This window comes from Epinephelus lanceolatus, chromosome 15 (genome assembly GCF_041903045.1).
Source record: "Epinephelus lanceolatus isolate andai-2023 chromosome 15, ASM4190304v1, whole genome shotgun sequence".
Classification (NCBI taxonomy): domain Eukaryota; kingdom Metazoa; phylum Chordata; class Actinopteri; order Perciformes; family Serranidae; genus Epinephelus; species Epinephelus lanceolatus.
Genome location: NC_135748.1, coordinates 26,777,740 through 26,800,088, shown reverse-complemented (window position 1 = coordinate 26,800,088; position 22,349 = coordinate 26,777,740). Strand labels below are relative to the sequence as shown.

The following is a 22,349-nucleotide window of genomic DNA, read 5'->3' as shown; positions in this document are numbered from 1 at the left end:
GTTTGATATTAATGAAAATCCAACCAATTTTCTGACCAGCCAATCAAACACCAGTCTTTTGTGTTCTGCAACCCTCAGCTATTGCTGCAGACCCCTCTGAACCACCACTTTTCCTGTCAAATATAAATTAGGCATAACACGTTTCAGGTCCTCAGAGACTTCATCCCTGCGCTGTTTGTTTGCTTTTTGCTCTATTTTTACATATAAAAGCACCCTTACAATTATTTTCCCTTGTTCTGTTGCTCTCCTGTGTAATAGCCTGAAAGCTGCTCCTGCAAGCTGCTCCCACAAACTGTCAATCTAATGGAGAAACGTGATTAATTATCCCCTCTGCTAAAGTTGTATCCCACTTCCATACTAATTCTGAGGAGGTTTTTGTAAGAGACAAATACAAAAGTTATTTTGCATACTAAAGACTCCTTAATTTGATGCCGGATGAAATGCATCTGTCCAATGAGTGAGTTGCCTGTCAATCCACATTAAGTCATGTCTACTCCTCTTGGTACATTTGTAATGTAAACTTGAAGTGAATGAAAACTAAAAGGCAACAGTGTTTTTTTTTTTTGTTTTATTTCCCCCCCCCCACTGGCTGTTTATATATACGCAGCCTCTATGATGTTAAAGTTCCTTTTAGTCTACGACTGTCCCACTATACTTTCTTCTTAAGACTCCCTGTACATGCGTAAATAAATTATTTCAAACATTGTGACCATAATTGCCCACATACTTCTGTGTCCTTTGTTGGCATAGATACATCCACTAGATGGCACTAAAGGGCAAAGTCAAAAGTTTTCTGACAACAACAAACATGGCAACGGTGGAGGAGGTTGCAATACTGTACCTTTTTAACTGAGGTACCACTGTCAGCCCGTTTTCATTACATTGTCAAGCACTGCTGCTTTGTCAGACTTCAGTGTCCAACACCTGGCGCTAAAAGCCACCATTCATGGCCATATGATACACCACCAGGCAACCCAAGTTGGTAACGTGGTCAGACATAACCTTACACGGTGATATTAGCCGCCAGTCAACTGGACAGCATCTGTTGCGGTGGTATGATACGCCATTGGATGGCATAAGGTTGAAACGCTGCCTGTAACAACGTAGTATAAGGAGCTAGAAAGTCCCTATAGGGCAAGTGGAAGGGGTGCTGGATGGGTCCAACAAACCCTGGACTTGCACCCGGGAGCCTGGTGTTCACTTCCTGTTTGTAAAGTCAAAACATGAAGTTTTTTTCTAAACCCAACCATATGCTTTTGTTGACATCCTAGCATTGGTAGCAGCGTCCTGGAACGTCAACGGCAGACGCAGGAGGATACCTAGCACATATGAAGATGTGAAAGGCCACTGATAAAGCAGCAATATGTGACGACACTGGGAACGTGTTGGCATTGTAGAATGCTGTCTCTGAGGCCATTAAATACATGGCGACACGAGGACGGCAAATTCTTGTTATCATATTAAAGAATTATTCTGTTCCACCACTTCTGCAATGTCTTTGTCATGTTCTACAGTCATATGTCGCTTAAACTACGCTACATTGCCCTCATGATTTTCCGTGGTACTGCTGTTTCATCCATATCCATAAGCTTAAAGAAGGCTCCATCTGTGTCCTAACATGTAGTAGCAAACATGTAGTATAAATGAGCCCTTACTGCAGTGGTTCCTAACTGGTGGGTCGTGGCCTGAAAGTGGGTCTCAAGTCCATTCTGAATGGACTCACCAACGTGTCAGGTTTGTACAGTGAATTTCTGGAACAAAGCTTTTATTTTGAAGTGCTGTTTCCTGCTGTAGAGTGAGTGACTACCGGAAAGGTCCTTGAAAGAGACAGCAAACTAGCTGGACAACATGGCCAAACGCAAGTATGATATATTAGACTGTGTGGACCTTGAACTAATGACTAAGGAGAAATCTGGACCCCATGGCAGGTCCAGTTAGGAACCACTGACTTACTGTACAGGCCATGTACCAGTAACTTAAAGTGGAGATAGACACATTTGGACGATGGAAGAGCCAAAGTAACTGTGGAGATCTGGCAAAAGAAAAATAAGCCGTTACCTCTCTTGGTGACAGCTTACTGGCTCTGAACCGTAAGCTGGGAACATGGGGCTTATGAACATTAATTTTAGTTCGCTTGTTATTAGCTTGTAACTAGCTTCTAGCGGTCCATTCTACAGAAGGAAGGATGGCGAGGCATTCGTGCACCGTTCATGACAATGGCTTTATTGCAGTCTTCACCACAAAACAATAAACATGGCTTTCTCATGAGGTTGAACAGTAGCCCTGAGCTCATCTAGATGCTTCATTCTACTGCTATCATCACTCTTTGCCACCTGCTGTCTTCACCATGACACCCTGAGAGAGCTGCTTCCCTGCACATACACATCACATGCTCACAGGTTACCCACGAGGCCACCACCCTTAAAAGGCTGAGCCGGTAACACCTCGTTGCTGAGCTTGGAGGAAAATGCTCTGGGCGTCTTTGACAAAAGCAATTTAATTTAAAACAAAATTAGTATTCTATTCACCATATCATGATCATTGTGGTGTGCCAAATTGCTGAGAGGACTTTTCAGATTTCATCATTTTTATTGCCATATTCTGGCACAAACATACTTTTCTCAGTAGTAGTTAGGGAAATTCTCTCACTTTGACAGCTGCCTCAGGGTCTTCTTTATGCAGGATGCTGTCCAGTGTCATTCTGCTGCACCAACAGTGTTAACATCACCTACTGTAGGCTAAAATATTCCCTCTCTTCTCATATTTGTCACATGACTACCTCTCGTACTGTATAAGTCATGAACTGCTTTGCTTTACAAAGACCTTACTTAAGCATTTGTCTGCAGATTTTCAAAAGCAGGACTTGAAGCTCACTGTGTTTTAGGGGGAAATCTTGCTAACCCGCATCTCCTTATGAAAAAGTCACTGAAACTAACAACGAATCCAGTTAAAAATGTACTCCTTAATCCGACTAAGAACCTCACAGAAACAAAGTGAGAGGTTTCGGATAAGAAGAGTAAATAACTGTCTTGCATTAGGCCCTCTGTCTTTGTTGATGCCACAATCAACTGCATTGTTTCTAGTGTTAATTGCCTTCAGCACAACGACACAACTGCTGTAAAATGAAGAGAGATGTTGCTGCTACAGTACTGTATATACCGCTCCAGGTTGGCATCAGCATTTATGAATGGATGCTGTATATATTTTCCCCATGGGATGAGGGGGTGGGTGGGGGGTGTTATGAATTTGTCACGCGAGTGCCATGTTGGCCTAGTTACAGTGTTTTCAGATACTGTAACAGTCGGGAGTGCTCCCTCACTCTGCATGCCCGCAGTCTTGAATTAATACGATGTGTGCAATATGTGTGTGTCCATGTATTTATGTGTGTGTGCACGTTCAGTTTGAGGCATCAAGGAAAGATGTATTTGTTTATGGATAATGTGACAAAGCACATGCACGCAACAGCCAAATAACCTGATTTATTCCTTTTGCAAAGAAAAAAAATCTGAATTCATCTGATTACATGCATTTACACGTACACACACTTGCTCTTTAAGGCGGTGCATTCATTGTTTGGGGCCTTCTGTCCATAAATCACAGCTATAAATAAATAGATTTCTGTGTCTCTCACACTCTGAGATAGCTATATATCACAGGGGGCAATGAGGTGGGTGTCAGGACACACAGCCTTGCCTGTGCATGTGTGTGTTTGTGTGTAAGCTGGGAGCATCACATAAAAGCCAACAAGACTCTCAGGTGTGAAATTAATCAATTACAATGTGTTTACAGCCTTTGATTAGTAATTGCACCAATAAGCAATATCATTGCTTCCAAATGACACAAGTGTTGAATGTGTTTTTTTTTTTTTTTTTTTTTTTCCCACACCGACACGGGCGGGTAAAGTGATCCCACACGGCATCGACCCTGTAGGGGCTGTGTAATGCCTACAGAGTAGCTGTAAGCCCAAATAAATGTGACATACATACTGCACACCAGGGTTGCACTGCAGGTTGCAACACAGAGAAGCTTAATACTCATTTTGACTGCAGCAAAGTGCCTAAGGTCATAGTAAAAATCCTAAAGTGATGTGTTGTAAACAGCCCAGGGGTAGACAAAGACAGCATAGATCCATATGCACTACTGAGATTGGTGTGTTAAGACTGAAACTCTGGTGAATACAACAGTATGGTATTTAGCTCAAACACATCACAGCGTCTGCAAAGAATAGCTTGAAGCTCTGGCTGCGAATTGATTCACAACTCCATGCAAGTGGCATAAAAAATTCAACATTTTAAGAAAAATCTAAGTTAGTGTTCTTCTCCACCACTCATGCATACCAGCGGGCATTCCAAATGATTTCCATACGTAATACAACTGACTATACCGTAAGTGCCTGATTCATCATCTGGGCATTAAAGTTGCATGAACCCGGAATGAGAAGGTCGCAGTCAGATGTGCTTCATATAAAACATAATAAGAGCCGTGGAGCATTAAGCGAGGCTTGTATTGTATGACAAAAATAGCTGCTATAAATCTGATGTGAAATATCAGCAGCAACACATTGTAGTTCAGCACAGAGGAGGGGAGTCCATCAGCAGGGAAATTGAAACTAGTCCATTTGTGGCCTAATAATCAGATGCATATGACACAAATGAGCTATGAGACTGAAATACAGTAATTGAGTTCTAATAGGAAGGGTGTCGCATAATCCAGGATAATGAGATACTGTGTAGATACAGTCAGATTGTTCCTGAGCTGTGGCTACATACTCAGACCTTAAAGCTGCCTTGGAATCCAAACTTAAAGGGATACTGTGTAACATAATAATGTACGTAGTATTTGTAAATTAACTATGGTGAATGTCCCTCTCTTACCAGGCCTTATGCCCAGACCTCACGCCCAGACCTCCCTGCTCATCTCCCAACTCAAATTCCATCCACCAGCAGATTTTTGCTGGTTCTAAGGCTGTTGCACAAACAACAGATTGTGCTTCTGCATTTTTGTATGTCTGCCACCACAGACACAAAGAATATAGAAGCAGATCAAGGTAGAGACCCGCCTCTCTCTCTTTCCCTCTTGCTCTCTCTCAAACCCTGGCTGATATACAAGAACTAAAATTGAACAGGAAGTAGGTACTGTATTTCAAAATTGTCTGACACCGGCCACCCGACATATCGTTCCCTGTGGAAAAACCGCCAAGCTTGCATTATGTCAGCCACCAGTGGAAGAGTTTATAGGTCCAGTGTGTCGCAGCGCATGCTGGTGGTTGTAGGTTTTCTACCATCCATCCATCCATCCATCCATCCATCCATCCATCCATCCATCCATCCATTTTCATCCGCTTATCTGGGGCCTGGTTCCAGGGGCAGCAGGCCAAGCAAAGTACCCCAGACGTTCCTCTCTCCAGCGACGCTTTCCAGCTCATCCTGGGGGACCCCAAGGCATTCCAAGGCCAGACAAGGTATGTCATCCCTCCGGCGTGTTCTGGGTCCCCCCCAGGGCCTCCTACCAGTGGGACGTGCCCGGAACACCTCCAACGAGAGGCGCCCAGGAGGCATCCTGATCAGATACCCGAACCACCTCAACTCACCCCTTTTGACACGAAGGCGGCTCCACTCCGAACCTCCTAAAGGATGTCCAAGCCCCTTACCCTATCTATAAGGCTGAGCCCAGCCATCCCATGAAGGAAACTCATTTCAGCCGCTCATTATTTAGGTCATTCCCTAGAGTTCATGATCATAGGTGAGGGTTGGGACGTAGATGGACCAGTAAATCGAAAGCTTTGCCTTCTGGCTCAGCTCACTCTTCACCACAATGGTCCGACGCAGCATCCGCATCACTGCAGAAAACACACCATGCTGCCAATCCATCTCACACTCTTTTCTACCCTCACTCGTGAACAAGACTCTGAGATACTTGAACTTCCTAGCCTGAGGCAGTAATTCTCTCCCAACCTGGAGGGGGAAATCCACTGGTTTCTGGCAGAGAACCATGGCCTCAGATTTGGAAATGCTGACTCTCATCCCACCTGCTTCACACTCGGCTGCAAACCGCCCCAGTGCATGCTGGAGGTCACGGCGTTATGAAACCAACAGAACCATATCATCTGCAAAAAGCAGAGATGCAATTCTGAGGACCCCAAACCGGACTTCTTCCTACCCCCAGCTGCACCTCTTGATCCTGTCCATGAATATCACAAACTGGATCGGTGACAAAGGACAACCCTGGCGGAGACCAACACCCACGACCGAAATGCCAGGGATCAGCACTTCCAGGGCCCCAACCCTGACTGCCACCTGGCACACAATGCACAGAACCCTGCTTCCTGTCCCAGCAGGTGATGGACGCACAGGGTGACGGCTCCATGGGCTTTCTACCTTTCGTGTAAAAACAAATGCCACAGCCCATTTCCTCTGTTCATTTAGCACCAACTTCAAAAGCATTTGCATCTCTGTACTGCATAGACCCCCCCCCCCCCCCCCCCCCAATCTTTCCAGCAGTAGAAAAACTTCTTAAAAGATTTTTCTCTTAGGGCAACAACATTTCTTGAAGTGAAGGTACAATATGTGTGCTATAACCTCAGCTGTTTTGCAGATTGAACAACAGGAGAGTGAGAGGGAAAGTAGGAGAGAAAGGCCTGTCTGAACACTGTCATTAGTTTCAGGGCAGCTTTCTTTGAACAAACCCCAAGGTCAGACTCAAAGAGTAAGGCCCAGTGAAACAGATCAAATCAAAAGCAGGTTTTGTTGTTGGTGTTCTTACAGAGGCTCTGTTTGAAGTCACTAGGGTTTTAAAGCTCGGGGTGAAAACTGTGAAAACGCTGCACCAGATATTTTGCTGTCCAAAAATGGAAAACACTTATGCCTGAGAAATTTGTGTATAAACCAAGAAGAAATAATCCTTTCTTTTCTCCTTTTGTTTATATGCACAGGGGTAATTTACTAAAATTGCACCCAGGGGTAAAAACATTTTAATTGACACTTACTCTTTCCATAACATGATCATATAGTTTTATTACTTTGTTTAGCATGCTAATGATTGGAAAAAAAAATTCATAATGAGCCCAATAAATTACAGCAGCCGTGGTGATGATTAACCACAATCATAATTCATCTCTGCTTCCTCCTTGATGGTGTGTAATCAGCTGCTGCCATTCAGCATTTTGCCAGCCTTCACCAAAGCTAAGCAGCCACACACTGTTTAACTCCCATAATTTTCGCCCATATTTCCTTTTCATTACAAGAACTGCTCATGAGCTGAATTCAGATTTTAATTTTATGCGTGCTTCAATGGCAAAAATGTCCCTGTGGAGCTTTTATTCTTTTTTTAAAGTTGAACAGGCTGAGTCAATATTCATCAAAGTTTCACCCCAAATCATAGCGCTGTTTTATTTGGAAGCATATCAATACACGGGATATAGCTGCTTTGAAATGATCTCAGGATGAGTGAAGAATAGATTATTTATATAGGAATGCATAATTCATACCTGCTGAATATCAGAGGCACAGTTACATAGAAAGCATCATGCAGTTAGGGGGGTTAGGTCTATCAGGAAAAGATGTTATTACTTCATACTTGGCTGTCACAGCCCATTAAGTCTCCCTTTCATTCTCCCCAGGACTTTTTTCAATATGCAATCACTCACTTCAGGTGCAAAACAGCTGGGAGATGTTTGTGTCTACAGTGCAAACACGTAAGCTACGATGGCACAGAGACACTGGGAAATGACGTACAGTAACGTGGCAGCTGAGTGGCATTATTTTCCTCAATCACTGTATTCTGTCAGCTGCTCCCCAGTAACAAGTGACTGAAATATCAGTAAGCCATAGGGGTTGGAAAAAAATGGATTCAAGTGTCAAGATTTTTTTTTCAAATGATTTTTTTGGGGGGCTTTTTGTCTTTAATGACAGGATAGTTTGAAGCATGAAGGGGGACGACATAAAGCAAGGAGCCACATGCTGGAATTGAATCCACGGCTGCTGCGGCAAGGACATTGCCTTTGTGCATGGGGTGCCTGCTCTATCCACTGAGCTACTGGGCACCCCGTAAATGATTAAAAACATTTTTTTCTTAATGCCAAATCAGTTTAATTCAAATGAGGCAGCTGAAAGAAGTTGCTTCTTATATTGTGGTAATGAGTAACATGACATCAAATTTTAAGAAAAACAAAGTCAAAGTGAGAAATGCAGATCATCCAAGGACACAAACCTTCTACAGTGGCTGTAGCAACTCGAAATCAGTCAAGACAAACTCTTTGTCACATCAGCAAACTTTATGTTGCTGCCTTAACACAGGTTTGACCCAGCCTACTGTGACCCATGGTGCTGCTACAGCTGCTCCAGAAGGTTGTCTTCAGGAAGGGGCCGAGGGAATGCAGGGTGCACTAGCTCGCTAATTTTTGTGTCATTTGTGGTCTGATAAACAGAGCTAAAGAAAGGGGCGAGGGTTTGAGGGAAGCATTGTGTTGTACGCAGCTCAACAATTGAATAAGATTTGAGAATTTCACCATTTCAAATAGTAACTGGAATTACCACCTCCATGGTTGCATGCCTCCACAAACCATCTAAGTTGTAGTTACATTTACACCCATGTCTGTCTAGACTCATATGTAGCCATGGCAGACAATGCTTGAATTATTGATGTAGCTTCAAAGATGCTACATATTCTACAACATGACGCTTCACACACATCTTCAACCTGCAGAACATAAATCTATACAATCAGTACAGTTTAAAGATGGACACCTACAATTAGTGTCATCAATTCAGTATCTGACCAAATGTCTTCCCTCCTGTTCATGAGATGACGATCAACAACGGCCAGGTACGTGTTCTTGCAGAACATCATGGTGTCAAGGTAACCTTTGACCCTTTTGAATACAAAATAACCTCATTTCATAATTCTATTCTGTGAGATATTTGTGTGAGGGCTTTTTGTGAGGGCACAGTGACCTCTGACCTTTGATTGAAAGTGGATGTTTGTGCCAAATTTTAGGAAAACCTTCAAGGCCGTCTTGAGATATTGTGTTCACGAGTATGGGATGTACATGTACGGACAGTCTACAACCCAAAAACATAATCGCAATACATATCAAATCGGCACCCAAGTCTTGTATCTAGAGGTCGACTGATATCGGATTTTAATGGCTGATACAATAACGATAATTTGAAGAAGGGAAACAATCACAGATTAACTGGCCGATAACACCTGACACAACTACTGTGGGGAGAAATTGACTGAAAACAGGTCTGTTATGACATGAATGCCACTAAAGAGCCTTGCGGTAAAATCAGCTGTTCCTTGGGACAAAGTCACATTCTGTATCACCAGAGAAATGTGGGTATTGCTTTCTGAGAGAACTATATCTGATGTAGGGTGAAAAATGTGATTGGCTGGAGCATACTGAGTGCCGGCCCCTCCTGGTCTCTAAGTAATTATGAGTTAACGGTGGTTTAGATTATCAGAAATTAATTTCACACACATTCCCAGTGCTAGGCTTGCTACTTAATTCTAGTGAAATTATACCGACCATGCTTGCTAGCGAAAAAGAGAAGCACATAATTTTATTCTATAACCAACAACCCTATAAAGTAATCTTGGCTTTGCATGTGGGGTACTCTATGCAAAAGCCTTATGGCAGTACCCACATGACAAGCGGAGGTTACAGCCATCGGACACTATCGCCCCGTTCCACCATTAACAATAGATCATATAAAGTGTTATTAGTGCAGATTAATCGGTTGACCTCTACTTGTGACAGTATCAAATCGTGAGATGAACATATTGTCCCAGCCTGAGTAGGCCTTTAAAGTATGGTTCCAGCTAACATGACAAGACAAGCACTGTTTAATCCATTGTCTTTTGTACTTTTGGATTTGGAGAGGAAAATACATTCTGAAATAAACCATCAGCAAAATTTTTTACGTACAAAGTTCCACTCAAACAAACCCATGTGCCTTGCTTCAACTTTCAGAGAAATCTAAAGCTTGACAGGCCTGCCGTGCCTAGTTACAGTTGCTAAGTTATGATTGGACAATTGCTACTCCAGGGAGGGGTTTAGCAAATGTTCAATTTGTTTACAAGGCTGTGTGGTGCCTGCTTCAACAGTTATCAGAGCCAAAAATAGAGACCTGCAGCTTCCTGGTGGTTAGGCAATTGTTCCCAATGAGAGCATTAAGATTTCTCACTTTAACAGGAGGAGAGTGAACCTGCGGGCTGCTCATTTAACACGACCACCTGCAGCTACAGCAACTCTCACCACTATCAGGACCAGCTAGAAAACATGAATCATTATTTTATTTTTTTTTTGAGTATTTGGTTTGATTGTGGGGAGGATGATGTAAAAATCACTGAGCCAAAGCAAACCTCCAACCAAAATGTAGTACATTTCTGTTTTGTTCTGAATGTTCCTGCCTCCAGTGTATTCTATGTTCTCTCTCTGCATGCGGTACATCCATCAAGTGAGAGTAAGCCATGAAGTGGCCCTGCTGTGAAAAGCAAGGTTACATCTTCATCACTTTAAGGCTTTCGCTCCGATCTCCTCATTAAAAGGGTCTACTTTTTAACATTGCACACTGGCCCTTTGCAGCCTATAAATGTCTTTGAATGCTCCTGCTGGCTGTGTGAAGTCACACATTCATATTGTGCACACAGAGACGCACAAAACTAATTTAAACTCACAGTGGTTTGCTTTTTTAACATTATTCTGCCAATTTCAGGTTTGATTTATATTAACAATGATATAGACACGAAGGGAAAAAATGTGCAGTAAAAAAGTATGAACGACACTGAAATGAAAAAGGCTTCAAACCCTCCAATAGCTCTTCTTGCGAAAGTTGCTAAAAATAGACATCAGACCTAGCAAAGACAAAGTCGCCTGCTTTTCATGCACTTAAAGCATTGATTATTCGTGTGCGTAAGGCTCCTTCTTTAATTAGGTGATTGTTGTTTTCTCAACCTGTTTACAACACTGCAGGGTCATAAAAGTGGAAGACGGTTGAAATTTGGGGCTGCTGCAAGTTTTCACTATCTCAAGACTACAGCTTTCATATAAAACCAATTGCTGAAAAGGCAGACAAAACACCAGAGGGGAAATGAACTCCTAGAGATGAAAAGGCTGCTGTGCCATTATTACACACTTCAAATAAGCCTCCACTATAGAGACCAGGAGATTTATTCTTTAAAGGGGACGGTCCGGGTGTGAAGAATGCACAGCGAGATAACATGATTATGTAATTGAATTTTTTATGCAATCGAGATCAAAGATGGTCTTGATATAAGCCTTGTGGCGGGTGCTATTGCGCAAAATGTGTCTAATAGGAAAATAACCACATCTGTGAACTATTCAACTTGGATTTCCCATATCTGGCTTCATATCAGGGGATGGTGGTGCACAGAGGGCAGTGTCTTCTCACTACGCCTCCAGCCAGTCTTTTTATGATCACACGTCACTTGTATGAAAGTTAATTTGGTCCAATTTATTTTGACGTGGTGATCGATGTAGCTTTTGCAAATAATTACAAATAAATGCTGGTTGTAACCCGCATAAGAGCGTGTGGATCTGACTGCATCAGACTATTCAGTTGAACACTGACCAACTTTAAAATCATCTACTCTGATTGTATTGACTTTCTGGCACTTGTTGTATTGTCCTAGCACTTGGCACCAAAGTAAACCAAATGTCTATTTGCAGTCCTGTCTGTTCCTGGTCCTGGTGCTGTGGGTAAATACAGATGGCTCTGTTTGTGTCGAGGCTGTAAACCACTCCCTCCATTCTCATCCATTCACTCTCATCCATCCTCTGTAACAGGAGCAGAGATTGACAACCCTGTCAGGTAGAATGACTCAGAGCCACAGCCTCACTGAATAAGTAATCGAGTAATGCGAACTGCTGGTGGCCTGTCATGAAAAGATAAATCTGGGGTGAGGCTATGGAAACACACCTATAGCATCTCATCTAAGGGTTAATTGTCTAGACATGCACATAATGGAGAGGAAATACATGTACAGATTGCTGTGTTGACATTCCTTCTGTACCTTTTCAGTCCAGTCGCCAAAGGAAAATGTTGGCATAGTGCATTTCTGCAGAACATGAATACGCTACATCTTAAAATTTTATGCAAATCAATGTTTCACAGGTGATGTAATATATAAGCTGCCTTTTGTCAGTGGGAGGTGGAGGGGATAGTGAATGACATGATGTCTAAGCGAGACGCCTGCCAACGTGCAGACCACTTTTCAAGACCAACAAACAACAAAACCGGTTGTGTTTTTAAGTGAGTTAATGCTGTACATCCATCGGCTTCTTGGGCTCCAAGTGTTTTGTAGCAACCTATCTGTGTTTCTCCAGCAGCTTTGTAGCAATTCCTCTGCTTTTTTGCAGCAGCTTTTTAGGCTCCAAAATGGAGGTGTTTTGTAGCGACCGGTCTGTTTTTCCAGCTGCCCTTTAGGCTCCAAACATGGGTGATTTTGTAGCAACCCGTCTGTGTTTCCAGTGGTTTTTAAGGCTCCAAAATGGAGGTGTTTTGTAGCGATTGATCTATTTGTATAATAGCTTTTTAGGCTCCAAACATGGGTGATTTTGTAGCAACCAGTCAATATGTTTCCAGTGGCTTTAAGCTCCAAACATGTATGTTTTTTGTAGCAACCGATTGATCTGTCTATTTGTATAGTAGCTTTTTAGGCTCCAAAAATAGGTGTTGTGTAGCAACCAGCCAGTGTGTTTCCAGTGGCTTTTTAGGCTCCAAAATGTGGGTGTTTTGTAGTGACGTGTCTGTTTTTCCAGCAGCTTTTTAGGTTCCAAACATGGGTGTTTTTTGTAGCAACCAGTCAGTGTGTTTCTACTGGGTTTTTAGGTTCCAAATATAGGTGTGTTATAGCAAACATCTGTATTTCTCCAATGGCCTTTTGGGCTAAAAATGTGATCGCTTTGTAGCAACCAGTCAGTGTGTTTTCAGTTGCTTCTTAGGTTCCAAATGTGGGTGTTTTGTGGCGACCTGTTTTTTTCCAGCAGCTTTTTAGACTCCAAACATGGGTGTTTTGTAGAAACCAGTTAGTGTGTTTCTAGTGACTTCATGGTTCAAATAAGGGTGTTCTGTGGCAACCCATCGTTGTTTCCAGCAGAGTAAGTGCAACAAAAGCTGTCGTGTATTACCAAGATATTGCTGCATTTCCTGCTGTGATTGTGCCCTGAAAACTGGGTATTCTAAGCCAAAACATGATCTTTTCCTAACCATAACCAAGTGGGTTTTGTGCCCAAACCTAACCACATTAACAACAGGGTTGTTGAAACATGAAAAGTCAACATATCTGCTAAAAAATAATGTGCAAATACAGTGTATCTGTGGTATGCAGAAATGTACTGACAACATTTTCTGTAGCTTTTGGGTTGGCCTTTGCCTTATGCATGGGGATCAAATTTTGCCATTGTAGTAAATTTTTAAAAAGGTCTCTGCATGCATGAACGTGTGTACATGCAAAATTGAGTAAAAGGCCAAGGCCACTGGGTCACTGTGTACTGGATAGACAGAGCCTTAAGGGTTTTGCTGCCCTGTGTGGCAAATCTGTCAGCTGAAGCAAGTCTGAGACTGGCAAATTGCCTGGGATGGCTCTGGAGCCTGTCTGTTACACATCAAACTTGACCTCAACATCAGTTAGTAACCAGGGAGCACACTGGCTCATTTTTTATGCCTTAACATCTGCCATTTTAATAATTACGACAGTGAAAACCTGCACAAGGTGCAAAGATGTACACGGTGTGATTAACAATCACGGTAGTTGGTCTGGAAGAAGAAGTGAGAGTGAATGCAAATTAAAAATAAAACTTAATGCCCATACCTAAGGAGCTAAGGAACGTTATCTGAAACATTTCTCAATTCAGTCTAAGTGAAAAGAACGAATCGCCTCATTGCCCTCAGCTTAGTATTCAGAAGCTTCACTGTGATTGTCACCTATTAATCCATGTTTTGCAATGCTTGAGGATGCCACCACTTTCAGCCTAATGAAGTATGCCCTTTTTCATTCCAAACCAGTGAGGCATCTCTGCCAAATGCAAATCATTCGCCGAACACAAAAGCGCACACATTGTTTTGAGAGAGCTATTTAGCATGTTTCTGTGATATCCTACAAAACCATTCTATAATTAGATACAATGGCCAATTATGTTACCAGTCTGAGTGATATTCTGTGTAATGGTACACATGATGCATGTTCTTGTCCTAGAGTAAGTGCCCTTGCTGATTGCCAGGCTTAGGTTTTTCAGGAAATTATACTGTGAAAGAAATGAGTTTAATGAGTTCTCTCCTTAAATACACAGCAACATTACCAACCACTACATCCTCCAAACTGCTGATTCCTCATCCTTTGCCACATGGAGAAAAATCTGACCAGCTAATCTGAGTTGGACTTCTTTAAAAAACTTTCCCTGTCTTTAGGAGGGAACAGTTATGGCAGCATCCGTCATCTTTTAGAGACAAAGTGATGGCGAAGGTCCAATGATTTGCAGGCGGCAGAGCTACGCTGAGATGGATGGGCAAAAAATCATCCATTGTGAAGTCAATCTTCAAGACTCCAGGGACATTTGCCTGACTTCGTTCATAGTCACCATTACAGAGTGACTCAGGGCACTGGAATGAATTTCACCTCAGTAAAATTAACCATTAGCTTTTTCACAGGGCTGCACTCTTGAAGAGGAGGTGCATGGATCCTTGGGAAAAAAAGGTGAACTGGAAGAGCAGCAGGAAATAAGTATGATGTAATGGGGCCATGGGGAACTGGAAGTAAAGCCTTATTTAAGCCTGATTAGGACTCCCTGCGCTAAGTCGTTGTCACCCTCTGCGCTAACTCAACTAACATACATTTTTTGCCACCAGTGGATATTTTCAGTTAAACACTCTGGTACATCCACCCTTTATTATAAATCTGTGACCAAACAAATATCGGCAATAATCTACTCTCAAAATGCCTTTGTTGGGCTTTATCTGAAGGTACCTTTTTCATTTGAGCCTTTTTTGTTATTTGTAATTTAATAGGATTACTTTGACTGCTTAATTAAGTCATTAAAATAGCTGCCTGAGGATAAGATCCTGAATCACTGTTTATTTCCTGCTGTTGTGCATTCCTTCTTTCTACCTTTGGTCCATTGAATTCTAAGGTTACATGTAGAGCTACAATGGTATGTTTATTCAATCAATCAACCAACAAACTTTCAATTCAATAAACACTGGGTTGCAATGTAATCTACCCTGCATGGCTGCTGGATTTTCGGGATAAATCTATTGTGAGGCTTTAAGTAATGCATCTGTGTTTGCACCACCAGTAGCGTAGACCAATCAGCATCCCATGAGGAGCTAGTGGCAGCTACATGCATGGTTTAGGTGTGTGTCCATTCAAAACAACAATGGCGTCTCCTAAAGAGGTTGTTGTTGTTGTTGTTGTTGTTGTTGTTGTTGTTGTTGTTGTTGTTGTTGTTGTTGTTGTTGTTGTTGTTGTTGTTGTTGATGAATTATACCTGCCCTTTATTTTACCAGAATTGTTTTCATAGAGATTTAAAATCTCTTTTGCAAGCGAGTCCTGACCAAGAGAACAGCATAAAGAACAAACAAACTAAGAAAGCAGCAGCAAAAGGTCAAAACAAACAGCATAAAATATTCACAAACAACGTGCTTGTAATGAAATCTAGGTTAAGCTGACTATGAAGCTGACACCAAGGTGAGGGAGCAAAAACTTTAAAAGCAATTTCACCAAAGACGTGCAGGATTGAGGAATCACGCATATGCTGCAATGGCATCAGTTTCATCAGAACTGGAGAGTATTTCTGCTTGAAAGAAGAGCGAAGAACAGCAGTGAAGGCTCTCCTGACTGGTCCATGATAGACACTGACAGACAGATGGTTCGTCCAATCACCTGCCAAATATTTTTGAAAGTGTCCGCAGTTATTCAGACAGTTTACATGACAGCTTCTCAGGGTGCTTTCACACCTGCACTTGTTTGGTTCGGTTCAATCGAACTCTAGTTTGTTTGCCCCCTGAGGTGGTCTCAGTCCGGTTACAAATGAACTCTGGTGCAGTTCATTTGTGGTGAGAACTTGTTCCAACCTCGATCTGAACCAACTGCAGTCACATGACACATTGTTTGGGTTAAACATGAGCATGTTACAGTCCTGGAGGATTATTAATGTGCACCTCCTCCTGTACTGCCTTAATATGCACATTCAGCACATCCAATGCATCAAAACATTGTTTTCTAGTTGGAGCCGCGCCTCGTTTTCAAACTGTGTGGTTTGACTAAAATGAACAATGACAGCAATATAGTCCACGATGAGCAGCGCTAAAATCAACCTGCGTAGTTGTCCCTCCATTGTGACATGAGAAAGTGTGACATTTATCTTGCAAGTGTACTCTTCTTCAACGTTTTGTTTACTTCCTGGATTTTTACCGCATGGAAATTCTGACCAATCAAGAGCAGCTTTCTCACGTGAGGCATTTTATCTGGTCCACTTGTAAATGCTGCTGTGAGAACACAAACCAACTCTAGGCAGCTATGCAACTTCGTAACAAAATTAGTCCCTGATTCAGACCAAAGCAAGACAACCATCTGTCATGTCCAGTTAGCAATATATTGCAACCAACTTAATACTCCTCCATTCCAAGCCTGTAGGAGAACCTATGGTGGCTTCAGGTGCAGGTGAAGCTGCCACTTTAACATAAAAACATGAAGCCAGCGTTTGATTTATTCATTCTGGACTACTGTAGAAACATAGCCGTGCAACATGGCGGACTCTGTCTACAAGGACCCACTGCCTTTGTAGATATAAACGGTGTGATCTAAGGTTACAAAAGCACAATGATTCCCAGTTTCGGGTGATTTGACTAATGAAAACATGGTTATGAATATTGTATTCCTTATCTGCCAACAGCCCACTAAATCAGACGGTCATTGAAGTCTTTTTTTTACAGTAAAAATGACAAACATTTTCTCAGTCCATCTCACTACGACTTGACATTTTCTGGTTTTCTTAGGAAGGATTCAGACTGGCAACTGTTTCATAATTTAGTTTTATAGACTAGACAATGAATCAGTCAAGAGTAACTGGTAGCTGACTCCATGTTTACTCAATTCATTACATGTTGTGTTGCATTTATCTTGATAACTAACTGTTGTTTCACTGTTACTGCACTATTTTTTAAAAACACATTTGGTCTAAATCTTGTTTGTGGTATCTACTTTTTCGGATTTGTGATGAAGCCTTCAAAGACAGCTTTTCGTCTGTCACCTTTACTGACAGTGTAAGGCTCGCTGCACATCTGTGCGTCTTCACAGCCGAGGCAGAAGAAACATACTACATTTGCAGCAAAGTCCCCAGCTCCAGCTGAGTGGTTTCAAACACTGTGCTATTCAACCATTCCCAGTTGTGAATATGAGTAACCGACTGCCCACAAAAAAGGCTCACAGTGGTCTGCCTCCTTCACTTGGCTGCTGTCAGCCTCATTCGTGTACACTGCTACCCAACCAAAGTTTCTTGAAACACATAAGCACATTAAATCTTTGAACACAGTGTTTCACCAGTGTGATGTGAATTATCACACCGATTTTGATTACTTCCCTCTCTAAAAGTTCTCCCGATGATAAAGAGAACAATGCTGACTGTTTGATTGATAGGTCTCATGCCTTCCACTGTTATTACGCCACCTTTCTTTCAGGCATATTGAACAAAAAAATGTATTCTCGGATGGCTCCATGCTCCGATGCGTTTCTATTTAGGGGGTTCTTGATTTAAAAAGATTTGGGAGCATTTGGCTCATAGTCTGGCCTGCAGAACAGCCACTGGCAGCAAAGATAATGCTCTGAACCCTTTTAATAGCAGTTGCACAGAAAATGGCAAAGTAGATGGCACCAGACGAACCATAAGCAGCCAGACACTGAAATGAGGGAAGAGGAGCCTGCCATATCAGCTCCTAATGAAAACAAACCACATGTCCATGTAAAGATGCGCGATAACACATGTTCTCTATGAGGACGAAATCAATTGACATTTTCCAATGTATTACTATGCAGAGTGCAAGTAATGCAATATGCCATGGGGTCTGGGTCCAAACTGATGCTTGATCTGACAAACTACCTTATTAACTACAACAAACCTTAAACCTGATGATAAACTCAAAGGGTAACTACATCAACTCTCAATTAAAAGACTGCTAAAATAATATTACCACACAGTAGGAGGGAAATAAATACCATAAACTCCCATTAGCAATATTATGGAAATATGTATTGATTTATGCAATGCAAGGAACTAAATTTATTATGTAATCCATCTTGATTATTAGTGTTGAGACGTATGGATAATGTAATATTGTCAAAGCGCCACATGAACTTGTTGACCGGCCACGCCCATGAAATCGATGGACAAATGGAAAAGAAAGTTCGGTCGAGACAAACATCTGTGTGCAAATTAGAGGAAAGACGTCTCACCTGCGCAGCCATGAATGACAGATCCATACTGTTGCTCCGTTCAAGCCAAGGCACTCAATGAAAGATGCAAACGTGCGCTTTTCCTCTTATTCCCCGACAGAGCATTTGCCTTCTTTTCTATGTTTTGTTTTTTAACTGGGCATCCACAGTGCTCTGCAAGTTGACGGACTTCACGTGAGGAGCATGTCGCAGATGAAGAATCAAATTTTTTTTTTTTTTTTTAAAAAAGGAGAGAGAAGGAAGGAGGAGGAGAAAATGAAGGGATGTAACAAAAAAAGAAGCAGGAACAGAAGCTGAGCAGACGGAGAAATGAAGAGATGTGGATGCGAGAGACAGCGTGAGAGTCGGAGAGGGAGGCGGAGGAGGAGGCTGTGGAGCTGCTGGACTGTCACATGTAACGAAGGAGGTGCAAGTCTCTCTCTCTCTGTTTGCATTTCCTTCCTTCTTTGCTTGAGCATCTTTTACTCTATTCTACCTGCTTTTTTTTTTATTTTTAATTTTTTATTACATTCACAGACTGCTTATATTTTGAGGTACATGTAGTGTACACTTATGTACAAGTACTCACATGTACTGCCTTTCATAGTTTTGAGTCAGCCCCAATTTGTGGCTGTCATGTTTTATTGTCATTACTACATTCAAGTCACAGAGCAATTGTTTTCTTTTATTTCTGTCTATTTTGTTTGTTAATAAAAATAAGTAGCCTTGAAGGTATGGCACAAGCAAAATATTTAAGATAAATACATTTATGCAAGAAAATATAAAATAATAGAAATCACCATCGGTATTAATAAGTAATCATAAGCTAACAATACAAATTAAGCCTGCACATATGTCGTTTCCAGTCTCTGTTTGTTTTTAATTACGAAAATAGACACGTGACTTTAGAAACCAGTTAAATATTTTTCATACAGGGTGCTTTCACACCTGCCCTGTTTGGTTTGTTTCAAGCAAACTCAAGTTCATTTGCCCCCCTAAGTACAGTTCATTAGGGCAGATGTGAACACAGCATTCACATTCTAGTGCGCACCAAAACAACCGGACTGAGACCTTCTTGAAGAGGTGGTCTCATTGTTTGGGTTAAACATGAGCATGTTACAGTCCTGGAGGATTATTAATGTGCACCTCCTCCTGTACTGCCTTAATATGCACATTCAGCACATCCAATGCATCAAAACATTGTTTTCTAGTTGGAGCCGTGCCTCGTTTTCAAACTGTATGGTTTGACTAAAATGAACAATGACAGCAATATAGTCCATGATGACCAGCGCTAAAATCAACCTGCGTAGTTGTCCCTCCATTGTGACATTAGAAAGTGTCACATTTATCTTGCAAGTGTACTCTTCTTCAACGCTTTGTTTACTTCCAGGATTTTTCCCGCATGGAAATTCTGACCAATCAAGAGCAGCTTTCTCGCACAATGCATTTTATCTGGTCCACTTGTAAATGCTGCTGTGAGAACATGAACCAACTTTAGGCAATTATACAACTTTGTAACAAAATTAGTCCCTGATTCAGACCAAAGCAAGACAACTCTAGGTCTGAAAGCATCCACAGATTAATATATCCCAATACAAGGGTCAGTAGGATATCTTACAAAGATGCATATACAACAAAATAGCACTCAAAGAAAGATGTTGTTATAAACGTAGAGTTACATACTGAAGGTAAAGCTATGTAGGTTAGGTTTAGCAAATGAAACATGGTGATGACATACTTTAAATAACTCAAGGTTGGCTTGGTTTCACACTTTTTATGAACAGCAGTGTCCTGAGGAAAGTCCTGTGCTGTCAACACATTTTCACTCCGACCTCGTCATATATCGACGTTTGGTCATGGACTTGCCGCTTCTAGATATGATGTGAAACGTACCCTGGGTGCATTGGTTATTGATGTTCTGGGACACCGTGTCAAGTTCTGCCTGTTACATGCATAACGAGGAAGCAAACACTTCCTCCCGGGTGAAAGTCGGTGGTTGTTGGACCCATCCACCACCTCTCCCGCCCACCCTTTTTGGACCTTTGCCACCTTAACTTTCATTCTTGTCCCGTGGCGTTTCCCCCTGACACTGCTGGGCACCATTAAACTATAATGTCAACCAGCCGTGTATCATGCCGATGTGAAAGGACGGCTTTTTTAATTGGTGTCTGACACCAGAAGTCACTCAACAAGTGTCGAAATCGATGACTTTGGAGTGAGACTGGGTGGGTGTTGCTGTACTCCTCCACCACTGCAACCTGCCTCCTTACGCGGACTTTCACTCTTAACATTACTTTTTACCTTCATCATGAGTTACACACAAATTACTTGCTCATGACTAGGTGGGTTATATAAGAACTGTGGTGCATTACCTTTTTGTTTGTACATGTGCGAACAGTCAATCAAACTTTATTTGTATAGCACTTTTCATACATTAAAAATGCAGCACAAAGTGCTTCACAGAATAAAAACAAACAAAAATAATACATATATATTGAAAACCCGCCCCTCCCACCCCCACATATAAACACACGCACGCACACACACACAGTCAAGCTGCATAGATTAGCTGCAGATTAGAGATGGTCTTTTTGGGAAGACCAGACAGCAGGGCATTACAGTAATCTAAACGACAAGAGATAAAAGCATGCATCAGCACCTCCATGTTAGCCTGAGAGAGAAACGGGCGGACTCTGGCTATATTCTTAAGATGATAAAAACCTGTCTTTGTTACATTTTTGATGTGTGGAATAAAACTAAGCTCAGAGTCAAAAATGACGCCCAGGTTCTTTACACATTGTGAAGGTTTAAAATCTTGTAGTTTTGGTAAAAGTTTCTCTCTCTGGCCTTCAGGACCAATAATTAAAACCTCTGTTTTGTCCTGGTTGAGCTGTAGGAAATTCACTGCCACTCATGACTTGATATCTAAAATGCAGTTAAAAAGGGTATCGATTGGCCCTGTGTCATCAGGAGACACGGCCATGTACAGCTGTGTGTCATCTGCGTAACTGTGGAAGCTGATGCCATGTCTCCTGATGACGTCCCCAAGGGGAAGCATGTATAGATTAAAAAGAACTGGACCTAAAATTGACCCTTGGGGCACCCCACACCTAATTTCATACGTTCTGGAGGAACATGTATCCATACTTACAAAGAAACAACGATCTGTGAGATAAGAGCTGAACCAGTTAAAAACAGTACCAGAGAGGCCGACCAGGTTTCTGAGTCTGTTTAATAAAATGTGGTGATCTACTATATCAAAGACGGCGCTTAGATCCAGTAGTACCAAGACTGAGTTTTTGTGAATCAACATTCAACCTGATATCATTTAAAATCTTTAAAAGGGCTGTCTCGGTACTGTGGTTCATCCTAAAACCAGATTGATATTTCTCTAAAATACTGTTTCTTTTTAAAAAATCATTTACTTGGTTAAAAACCAGTTTTTCTAAAATCTTACTTAAAAACGGTATTTTTAGTAATTACAGATCGGTAATTATTAAAAATGTTGGGATCTAAATTACTCTTCTTCAGAAGGGGCTTCACCACCGCCATTTTGAAGGCAGCGGGGAAGACACCCGTCTGAAGAGAGTAATTCACTATATTTAAAATCTGTTCCTCAGAGAATCCATAGTCTTTAAAAGTGATGTGGGAATCGGATCTAAAAGGCAAGTTGTTGGGTTTACCTGGGAGAAAACTCGACCAAGTGTCCTTGCATTAACCAGGACAAAACTCTCCAGTGTTTCCTCAGGTAAAAGCAATGATCCAGGTGTGTTAAAAATTACATTCCGTTGGGATAAAAGACTGGACCTGATATCATCGATTTTACTTCTGAAGTGGTCTGCAAAGTCCTTGCAGAGGACATCTGTTGATATGTTGGATGGTTTATTAAAATTGGTGCT

At 41.7% G+C, this 22,349-nt stretch overlaps 1 protein-coding gene across 1 annotated transcript in view; it reads right to left on the bottom strand.

Annotated features, from left to right (window-relative positions):
- Positions 1–21,557, bottom strand: part of LOC117266869 (uncharacterized protein C14orf132) — a 50,229-nt gene extending 28,672 nt beyond the window's left edge. The window contains exon 1 of the mRNA XM_033642254.2: positions 18,472–21,557. Coding sequence (XP_033498145.1) covers positions 18,472–18,498 — 27 coding nt within the window. The 5' untranslated portion in view covers positions 18,499–21,557. The remainder of the gene's footprint in view (positions 1–18,471) is intronic.
- Between the last annotated feature and the right edge of the window lie 792 nt (positions 21,558–22,349).